Source organism: Microchirus variegatus, assembly GCF_963457635.1.
Source record: "Microchirus variegatus genome assembly, chromosome: 12".
NCBI classification, from domain to species: Eukaryota; Metazoa; Chordata; class Actinopteri; order Pleuronectiformes; family Soleidae; genus Microchirus; species Microchirus variegatus.
The window spans coordinates 27,948,338-27,959,479 of NC_139813.1; the positions used below are offsets into that span (position 1 = coordinate 27,948,338).

At 45.5% G+C, this 11,142-nt stretch overlaps 1 protein-coding gene across 1 annotated transcript in view; it reads right to left on the reverse strand.

The window, feature by feature from the left end:
* col12a1b (collagen, type XII, alpha 1b) overlaps positions 1-11,142 on the reverse strand; it is a 114,113-nt gene that overhangs the window by 92,482 nt on the left and 10,489 nt on the right. Inside the window, exons 6-10 of the mRNA XM_083898677.1 lie at positions 8,875-9,141; positions 6,935-7,099; positions 3,941-4,114; positions 3,566-3,856; positions 1,672-2,274 (exon numbers count right to left, since the gene is read on the reverse strand). Of these exons, the coding sequence (XP_083754803.1) occupies positions 1,672-2,274; positions 3,566-3,856; positions 3,941-4,114; positions 6,935-7,099; positions 8,875-9,141 (1,500 nt within the window). The remainder of the gene's footprint in view (positions 1-1,671; positions 2,275-3,565; positions 3,857-3,940; positions 4,115-6,934; positions 7,100-8,874; positions 9,142-11,142) is intronic.

Here is an 11,142-nt window from a genome sequence, read left to right on the forward strand (position 1 = left end):
TGGGCGAGCGTCTCACAGTCGGGACGTGTTTACAGAGACGTGACGGACGTCACTCCTGACAAGTGTGAGAGGCTGTGATGGCGCCGACATCAGAGTCATCTGGAGCTCAGACTGCGTTCAAACCGCCGTGTGACCCAGTTCTGATGTTTCCACACAGGAACTCTCCCTGCCCTCGTCCATCAAACACTCAACATGTGTTTCACACATTGAGGTGAAAGACGAGGCGTCGACATCAAAGTCACTGCTAGCGTAAAGATGCTAATGTCGCCGAAGTAATCGACTGTCACTGAAAACGTTGTTTTAATCACGACAAATGTTCCAAATCGTGGTAACGAACAACTTTGTGCTTGGAACTCAAATCCTAACGCCAGACATGATGAGAAACACACTCGACTACAAACTGTTCGTCTTCATTATCAAAGTAAGAGTCGATGAAACCGCGTTTTAAGAAGACAAGTTACGACAGACGACTGACGAATCAACGAGATAAATCAACGTTAGCTTAATCACAGTCATCTGAAAAACTGGCTGCAGAAACCGTTCTCAAGGTTTTTATTTCTGCTCAATCATGAGAAGAATTATTGAAAGTGGCACATGCCACTAATTATACAGGGCAAGTGTTAGCATGCTAGTTAGCAAACAAGTCCCAGAGTTACAAAATTCTCGGAAAACAATTAACAATAAACTATATTTTCTCATAGCCTCCAGCAGAGGTCAGAGTGTCAGGTCATCCATAAACTGTACCGAAACTTTTTTGCTGAGTCGTCTGCTGTGGAACGCTCCACTGTGGAACACCCCGCAGTGGAACGCCCCGCAGTGGAACACCCCGCAGTGGAACGCTCCAATGTTGAATGCCCCGCTGTGGAACGCTCTGCTGTGGAACACCACGCAGTGGAACGCTCCAATGTTGAATGCCCCGCTGTGGAACACTCTGCTGTGGAACACCACGCAGTGGAACGATCCACTGTGGAACGCCATGCCCCACTGTGGAACACCCCACTGTGGAACACCCCACTGTGGAACACCCCGCGGTGGAACGATCCACTGTGGAACGCCATGCCCTGCTGTGGAACGCTCTGCTGTGGAACACCCCGCAGTGGAACGCCCTGCTGTTGAACACTCCGTTGTGGAACACCCCACCCCACTGAGGAACGCTCCACTGTGGAACACTCCACTGTGGAGCGTCCTGCTGTGGAACACCCCGCTGTGGAACGCCCCGCTGAGGAAACGCCCCGCTGAGGAAACGCCCCGCTGAGGAACGCCCCGCTGAGGAACGCCCCGCTGCCGAACATTCCACTGTGGAGTGTCCTGCTGTGGAACACCCCGCTGTGGAACACCCCGCTGTGGAACGCCCCGCTGTGGAACGCTCCACTGTGGAACGCTCCACTGTGGAACGCTCCATTGTGGAACGCGTGTCAGGTAATCCATACCGAATCTTTTTTGCTGAGTCATGGGATCAATAATCTGATACCAATGGCTCTTTGGACTGCCCGCAAGGTTCAGATGGAGTACGCTACTTCAGGGATTAAACCAGAATGAACCATTTCAAAGAGGAGGTTAAGTTAAAGTTATTGAAGGCAGTGACTTTAGTTTTGTGAAGGAACTTCCTTAAAACCCAAGAATGAACCAGATCCAGCAAACTCTAACGGCAAAGAAGACCATCTTACTCACGTCTCTTGATGATGTTGAGGAGCTCCTGCTCGATTCTCAGGCAGATGGACTGCGTCAGTTCCGTGGAGATCCTCTGGAAGGCGTCAAAGTCCTCCACCGTGTACACGTGAGTCTCCGCCGGCGGGTTAGCGATAGCCTCCAGCTCGGAGCGAACCGCGTCCTTCACGCCCACTGCGAAGATCTCCACGTCCGAGTTCCTCAGCCTGGTGGCCGGATCCCGGAAGGCGTCGGAGGACTTGCCGTCCGTGATGAGGATGGTGACGCGGGGGACGTTGGCGCGCGCCCCCCTGGTGGCCTGGAAGATCCTCTCCCTGACGTAGGTCATGGCCCGGCCGGTGTTAGTGGAGCCGCCTCGGTACGGGAAAGACCTGACGGCCTTGACCACGGCGGACAGGTCGTGGTGAGTGTTCAGGTGGAACTCGGTGTACGGGTCGCGGCTGTACTGGACCAGGCTGATCTGGACCTTGTCGGGCCCGATGTCGAAGGTGTTCACCAGAACCTCCAGGAAAGCTCGCACTTTGGCAAAGTTGGCCAAACCGATGCTGTAGGAGCCGTCCACCAGGAGGACAACGTCGGCCTGGACGTCCACGCCGAGAGAACATTCTGGACGGAACCAAACACAAAGGTATGAGTTACAGTCAGAGGTGAAATAAACACAAGTTGTGTGTCTTTGTGTCGTCTCTTCGTGGTCTTTTTGTGTAGCTTTTTGTTGCTTGATATCTTTTTATGATAATTTTTTGTTAGATTTTTTACTCATTTTGCGTTGTGTCGTCTTTGTTGCTTTGTAGTTACTTTTTGTCCTTTTTTTTGTCTGTGGTATTTTTGTGTTTCTTTGTAGTTATTTTGTGTCTCTGTGTTGTGTCTTTTGTCTCGTGTGTGTCTGTTTGTGGTTGTTTTGTGTCTCTGTGTTGTGTCTTTTGTATATTGTTTGTGTCTTTGTGGTTATTTTGTGTCTCTGTGCTGTGTCTTTTGTCTCGTGTGTGTCTGTTTGTTGTTGTTTTGTGTCTCTGTATTGTGTCTTTTGTATATTGTTTGTGTCTTTGTGGTTGTTTTGTGTCTCTGTGTTGTGTCTTTTGTCTCTTGTGTGTCTCTGTGTTGTGTCTTTTGTCTCTTGTGTGTCTCTTTGTGGTTGTCTTGTCTCTTTGTGGTTGTTGTGTGTCTCTGTCTTGTGTCTTTTGTCTCTTGTGTATCTCTTTGTGGTTGTCTTGTCTCTTTGTGGTTGTTTTGTGTCTCTGTGTTGTGTCTTTTGTCTCGTGTGTGTCTGTTTGTGGTTGTTTTGTGTCTCTGTGTTGTGTCTTTTGTATATTGTTTGTGTCTTTGTGGTTATTTTGTGTCTCTGTGCTGTGTCTTTTGTCTCGTGTGTGTCTGTTTGTTGTTGTTTTGTGTCTCTGTATTGTGTCTTTTGTATATTGTTTGTGTCTTTGTGGTTGTTTTGTGTCTCTGTGTTGTGTCTTTTGTCTCTTGTGTGTCTCTGTGTTGTGTCTTTTGTCTCTTGTGTGTCTCTTTGTGGTTGTCTTGTCTCTTTGTGGTTGTTGTGTGTCTCTGTCTTGTGTCTTTTGTCTCTTGTGTATCTCTTTGTGGTTGTCTTGTCTCTTTGTGGTTGTTTTGTGTCCCTGTGTTGCTTCTTTTGTCGCTTGTTTGTGGTTGTTTTGTGTCTCTGTGTTGTGTCATCTGTCTCTTGTGTGTCTCTTTGTGGTTGTCTTGTCTCTTTGTGGTTGTTTTGTGTCTCTGTGTTGTGTCTTTTGTCTCTTGTTTTGTCTGTTTGTGGTTGTTTTGTGTCTCGGTGTTGTTCCTCTTGTAGTTGTGTTGTCTTTGTGTCTTTGCAGTTTCACCATGTTTTTTGTGTATTGAAACCCGACCGTATCGTGGTCAAATCCCTTTCCTTGGTACTCACCCATGGACACTTTGAGCATCTCCGTCTTCTGCATGGCTGTGATTGGCTCGCTGGGAGCCACGCCCCTCAGGGCGAACACGCTGATCTGGTACTCGGTGTCTGGAGACAGATCTCTGACGGCCACCGAGGTCTGCGACGGGCCGAGGTAGAGCTCCTGACGCTTGCTGCCGCTCATCATGGGAATCATCTGCACTTTGTATCCGGAGACGTCTCCGACGGAGGCGTCCCAGGACACTCGGATGACCTTGGAGCCGACCTCCAGGACCTGGAGATTGGAGGCTGGATCGATGACTGCAAAGGACCAGAATCACAGTCAGGGTTCAGATGATTGGATCTGAAACAGCAGCAGGTTTTTCATTTCCACCACAGCTTCACCTTCTTCTCCACTGGACAGCGATCCCAGCTGATCGTCGACGGCGGCGCAGATCTGCGCCGTCAGCTGCCTCTGAACGTTCTTCATCGTGTCGAAGGTGGCCACGTTGTAGACGTGGGTTCTGTGCGGCGCCGACGCCATCAGCTTCATCTGGGCTTCGTCGGCCTGCTGGATCCCTGGAGAGGAGGAAACACCGGGCGACAGAAGGGTTAACCACCACATTTCAGAGTAAAACAGCGTGAAAACGTGACAGACTGAGAGTCTTTTAAGCTCCCGTAGATCGGTTAAGTTCGGTAAAGCTCCAATTAACGCTGTTTTTTGGTGTGTATCTGCGACATTAGCTCGTTTATGAAGCACTGAAGTTTGGAAACAAACAGTTCAGCCACTGCTGACAGCGCTGGGTTTGATTGTATTCTCGAGCTCTGCAAGATGTCTGAAAAATCATGGAATTGTGACGTAAGGATCGGTTTTCTGCACCGCAGAAGAAGAAGAACGTCCGTTGTGGAGGTGTTTTTCAGCTTGTCCTCATAGGAGAACCCTTTTTATAAAGGTTACACCTGGAACCCTTTTGGAGGGTTCCACCAAGAACCCTTTAAAGGTTCCACCTGGAACCCTTTTGGCTGGGTTCCACCAAGAACCCTTTTTGGCTCCAGGTAGGACCTTTTTATAAAGGTTCCACCTGGAACCCTACAAAAGGGTTCCACCAAGAACCCTTTTTGGCTTTTTGGCTCCAGGTAGAACTTTTATAAAAAGGTTCCACCTGGAACCCTTTTGGAGGGTTCCACCAAGAACCCTTTTTGGCTCCAGGTAGGACCTTTTTATAAATATTCCACCTGGAACCCTTTTGGAGGGTTCCACCAAGAACCCTTTTTGGCTTTTTGGCTCCAGGTAGAACTTTTATAAAAAGGTTCCACCTGGAACCCTTTTGGAGGGTTCCACCAAGAACCCCTTTTGGCTCCAGCAAGGACCTTTTTATAAAGGTTCAACCTGGAACCCTTTTGGAGGGTTCCACCAAGAACCCTTTTGAAACCCTTTATTCAGGAAAGGGGTTTTAAAGGGTTCTCTGGATCAAAATGGTTCTTACTGGAACCGTTAGTGTTACCAAGAACCCTTTTCTTAGCGAAAGGGTTTTTCAGAAACAAATGGTTCCAGGTAGAACCTCAGCCCTTGTAGAAGAACCCTTTTGGAACCCTTATTTATAAGAGAGCTTTAACGACGCTTTAAATCTCATCTTCTAATCACGCAGATCGCGGCGTTAAATCATCTTGTCAGACGAACAAAGAGCTAAATATTTGGGAGCAAAATAGTTTTCAACAACTTCCTCCTCACTCTTGTGTTTGTGAAGAGTTTCACAACCTCAGACTCTGTCGGGGTTTTTGCCTTCGGCTCCGACGTCGTCAGCGTCGCCTCATTAAAAAGCTCTTAACGCCTGGAGACGCTCCAGAAAACTCCATCTCACTCACTGTTAGTTTTCTTCTGAGAGAAGTTTCATATATGTGTGTGTGTGTTCTTGTACTTGCGGCATACTGAGGACCAGTGAGGGTTTTTATCCAACAAAGTGAGGTCCTTTTTACGGAGTAAGGACATTTTGGATGGTCCTCACTTTGTTTTCATTGAAATCACTTCCTTAGGTTGCTATAACGTGCTATACTCAATTTGTCAAAAAAAAAAAAAATTGAATTTTGGACGACATAGTATAGTATGACGTTTTTGTCAAATTTTGGGTCAATTTTTTTTGTCAAATTTTGGACCAAAAATTTGGGGTCAATTTTTTTTTTCAAATTTTGGACGACAGTATAGTATGACGTTTTTGTCAAATTTTGGGTCAATTATTTTTTGTCAAATCTTGGGACGAAATTTTGTTTTTAAAAGTTTTTTCAACTTTTGGACAACATATGATGTTTTTGTCAAATTTTGGATCAAATTTTTTTTCCAAATTTTGGACCAATTTTTTTTTTCAAATTTCGACCAAATTTTGTTTTTCAAAGTTTTTTTCAACTTTTGGACAACATATGACGTTTTTCTCAAATTTTGGATCAATTTTTTTTTTCAAATTTTGGACCAAATTTTGTTTTTCAAAGTTTTTTTCAACTTTTGGACAACATATGACGTTTTTGTCAAATTTTGGATCAAATTTTTTGTTCAAATTTTGGACCAAATTTTTTTTTCAAATTTTGGACCAAATGTTTTTTTTCAAATTTCGACCAAATTTTGTTTTTCAAAGTTTTTTTTCAACTTTTGGACAACATATGACGTTTTTGTCAAATTTTGGATCAAATTTTTTTTTCAAATTTTGGACCAAATTTTCTTTTCAAATTTCGACCAAATTTTGTTTTTCAAAGTTTTTTTCAACTTTTGGACAACATAGTATAGTATGACATTTTTGTCAAATTTTGGACCAAAAAAATAAATAAATAATCGAAAAAGTTTTCCAGCCCTTTTTGCTCTGGGGATCTACCTGCAGACATGTTATGGTACTGCAACCAGTACTTCTTTGTAGCTGTAATTCATGAAGTAATTGTGTTGATTTATAAAGTGGAAATGCTGGTCCTCAGTATGCAGCAAGTACAAGAATGTGTGTGTGTGTGTGTGTGTGTGTGTGTGTGTGTGTGTGTGTGTGTGTGTGTGTGTGTCGCAAAGCCTCGGCCGTAAAGTACGACCTGCTACTGCTGCTGTTATTGTCCAAGCAGCAGAACCTCTTTGTCGCCACGGCAACAGCCCACTCCTCCTCCTCCTCCTCCTCCTCCCGTCCCGGGTTTTGTGGAAAGTCTGAGAGCGAAAAACCTCGAGCGTAAACATTCATAAAAACTCGATATCGCTCGTAACGTTAACGAGGCAGGAACGTAACCGTGTTCCGCGCTGATGTCACCGCACGCTGTTCTCGTTATGAGCAGCGACTGTTTAAAAGCACTCCACGCAGACGGAAAAATGTAGTGTAGCGATGCTGAAATGTTATATATAAAAAGCCGTTCTGGTTCTGGTTCTGGCTGCGTTACCCAGGACGAAGACCTCCACCCCGAGGCCGCGGAGCCGCCTGGCGTAGACCTCCACCTGATCCTCAGAGCTGCTGTCGGTGATGATCACCAGGACTTTAGGAAAACCCGTCCTGGAGCCGGAGGCCTCGGTGAAAGTGTTTGTGAGGATGTGGTTGAGAGCGTGGCCTGCACAGACAGACAGACAGACACAGACACAGACACAGACACAGACACAGACACAGACAGACACAGACACAGACACAGACACAGACAGACAGACACAGACAGACACAGACAGACAGACAGGTCTTTATTAAAGTGTTCATGGTCTGATCTGAATCATCCTCAAACAGTTCCATGAAAAACAGACTCGTTTAAAATAGAAAAATAGGAAGGAAAAAATGTATAATTCAATAATATTCAACAGCTGTCGTTATATTATAAACGAGCAGCAGCTCAAGCCTCTGTGCCTGGTACAGAGGCTTGAGCTGCTGCTCACGTCTTTATCTCACTGTTAGACAAGAAAACTAAAGTTTGTAAAGCACTCACTCTCCCACACCAAAGTACATAGAGAAAACCAGTGATTTTAACAACACAGGGACACAGGAGCTGCTGGTCTACTGCTGCCTCGTGTGGTCACTTTGTGTCACTGATTTAGATCCAATTGAAGGTTTTTAAAAGCCGAATTTGACAAAATCAGTCATTGTAAGTTAGTGATGGAGGCAGCAGTGGATCAACAACTACTGTGAACTCCTGTGTGCTGTGATGTTAAAATCACTGGTTTACTCTATGGACTTTGGTGTGAGAGAGTGAGTGACTTTGGTGTGGGAGAGTGAGTGACTTTGGTGTGAGAGAGTGAGTGACTTTGGTTTGAGAGAGTGAGTGACTGGTGTGGGAGAGTGAGTGACGTTGATGTGAGAGAGTGAGTGACTTTGGTGTGGGAGAGTGAATGACTTTGGTGTGTGAGAGTGAGTGACTTTGGTGTGTGAGAGTGAGTGACTTTGGTATGAGAGAGTGAGTGACTTTGGTGTGGGAGAGTGAGTGACTTTGGTGTGGGAGAGTGAGTGACTTTGGTGTGAGAGAGTGAGTGACTTTGGTGTGGGAGAGTGAGTGACTTTGGTGTGAGAGAGTGAGTGACTTTGGTTTGAGAGAGTGAGTGACTGGTGTGGGAGAGTGAGTGACGTTGATGTGAGAGAGTGAGTGACTTTGGTGTGGGAGAGTGAATGACTTTGGTGTGTGAGAGTGAGTGACTTTGGTGTGTGAGAGTGAGTGACTTTGGTATGAGAGAGTGAGTGACTTTGGTGTGGGAGAGTGAGTGACTTTGGTGTGGGAGAGTGAGTGACTTTGGTGTGAGAGAGTGAGTGACTTTGGTGTGGGAGAGTGAGTGACTTTGGTGTGAGAGAGTGAGTGACTTTGGTGTGGGAGAGTGAGTGACTTTAGTGTGGGAGAGTGAGTGGTTTACAAACTTCAGTTTCCTGTTCAGTGTCTCCCGCACCAAAGTCACTCACTCACCCACACCAAAGTCACTCACTCTCCCACACCAAAGTCACTCACTCTCCCACACCAAAGTCACTCACTCTCCCACACCAAAGCCCATAGAGAAAACCAGTGATTTTAGCTCACAGGGACACAGGAGCTGCTGGTCCTCTGCTGCCTCGTGTGGTCACTTTGTGTCACTGAAGGTTAATCTGAACAAAGGTTTTCAAAAGCCGAATTTGACAAAATCAGTCATAGTAAGTTAGTGATGGAGGCAGCAGTGGATCAACAACTCCTGTGAACTCCTGTGTGCTGTGATGTTAAAATCACTGGTTTTCTCTATGGGCTTTGGTGTGGGAGAGTGAGTGACTTTGGTGTGGGAGAGTGAGTGGTTTACAAAAGCTAAATAAAAACTACTCAGTTAAAGTCTATGATGTCTAAAGATCACGTCTTTTTGATGAAGATAAAGTGCAGTAAACACCTACCTGTCCTGGTGGCTCCTCCTCCCTTGTACTGCAGTGATGTGATGGCCTGCAGCAGGTCCCCTCTGCTCAGGTGAGTGTTCAGGTTGAACTCGGTCCTGGCGTCGTCGCTGTACTGCACCAGCGCCACGCGGCTCCTGTCCTCGCCGATCTGGAACGCTCCGGCCGCCGCCGACACAAAGCTACGGATGAATTTGAAGTTTGGCCGACCCACGCTCCACGAGCCGTCCACCAGGAACGCCACGTCAGCCACGGAGCTCGCCGAGCATTCTGGAGGGAAAATGATGATGAGTGAGAGTGAGGTCGACATCATCGTGTAACACTGATGTAACAGTGATGTAAATGAGTGAGTGAGTAAATGAGTGAGTAAATGAGTGAGTGTGTAAATGAGTGAGTGTGTAAATGAGTGAGTGAATGTGTAAATGAATGAGTGTGTAAATGAATGAGTGTGTAAATGAGTGAATGAGTAAATGAGTGTGTAAATGAGTGAGTGTGTAAATGAGTGAGTGAATGTGTAAATGAAAGAGTGTGTAAATGAATGAGTGTAAATGAGTGAGTAAATGAGTGAGTGTGTAAATGAGTGAGTGAATGTGTAAATGAAAGAGTGTGTAAATGAGTGAGTGTGTAAATGAGTGAGTGAGTAAATGAGTGAGTGAGTAAATGAGTGAGTGTGTAAATGAGTGAGTGAGTAAATGAGTGATTGAGTAAATGAGTGAGTGTGTAAATGAGTGAGTGTGGAAATGAGTGAGTGTGGAAATGAGTGAGTGAGTTAATGACTGAGTGTATAAATGAGTGAGTGAGTGTGTAAATGAGTGAGTGAAATTTTAAATGAATCAGTGAATGTGTAAATGAGTGTGTAAATGAGTGAGTGTGTAAATGAGTGAGTGAATGTGTGAGTGTGTAAATGAGTGAGTGTGTAATTGAGTGCGTAAATGAGTGAGTGAATGTGTGAGTGTGTAAATTACTGAGTGTGTAAATGAGTGAGTGAGTATGTAAATGAGTGAGTGAGTGTGGAAATGAGTGAGTGAGTGTGGAAATGAGTGAGTGTGTAAATGAGTGAGTGTGGAAATAAATGAGTGTGTAAATTAGTGAGTGAGTGTGGAAATGAATGAGTGAATGTGTAAATGAGTGAGTGTGTAAATGAGTGAGTGAGTGTGTAAATGAATGAGTGAGTGTGTAAATGAATGAGTGAATGTGTAAATGAGTGAGTGAGTGAGTGAGTGAGTGAGTGTCAATGACCTCATGCACGTTGTACAGTGAGAGTTTATTCTCTTGTATTGTCACTAATTGTGGTTCAGATTTGCCCAAAAATGAATGCGATCAGAGGAAAGTACGACTCAGCATTTCTGTCGATCTGTAACTGTTTCCACTTCCCCTCGGCTCTTCAGGGCGGGACTCCACCCCCCCCCCCCCCCTCCCTCCTGCCTTCTGCTTGAAGCCCCGCCCACAGTGGGCTACAGCTTCCTGCTCCCTGGCAGGAGAGCGAGTCGATGACCGAACACCTCAGAGACTTTTTATTGGGGCCTAATTTTCAATGATTGCTGCACAATGGGGCGGAAAAACTGAGGTCAGGACGATGGACGCCGCCCAGCAGAGGAGGAGGAAACTGTTACAGTGTAAATGTGTGAGAAGACACTGAAACTGTTTCAGTGTAAATGTGTGAGAAGACACTTAGTGAAACTGTTTCAGTGTAAATGTGTGAGAAGACACTTAGTGAAACTGTTTCAGTGTAAATGCGTGAGAAGACACTTTGTGAAACTGTTTCAGTGTAAATGTGTGAGAAGACACTGAAACTGTTTCAGTGTAAATGCGTGAGAAGACACTGAAACTGTTTCAGTGTGAATGCGTGAGAAGACACTTACTGAGTGAGTGTGAATGCGTGAGAAGACACTTACTGAGTGTGTGTGAATGCGTGAGAAGACACTGAGTGAGTGTGAATGCGTGAGAAGACACTTACTGAGTGAGTGTGAATGCATGAGAAGACACTTACTGAGTGAGTGTGAATGCGTGAGAAGACACTTACTGAGTGAGTGTGAATGCGTGAGAAGACACTGAGTGAGTGTGAATGCGTGAGAAGACACTTACTGAGTGAGTGTGAATGCGTGAGAAGACACTTACTGAGTGAGTGTGAATGCGTGAGAAGACACTTACTGAGTGAGTGTGAATGCGTGAGAAGACACTTACTGAGTGAGTGTGAATGCGTGAGAAGACACTGAGTGAGTGTGAATGCGTGAGAAGACACTTACTGAGTGAGTGTGAATGCATGAGAAG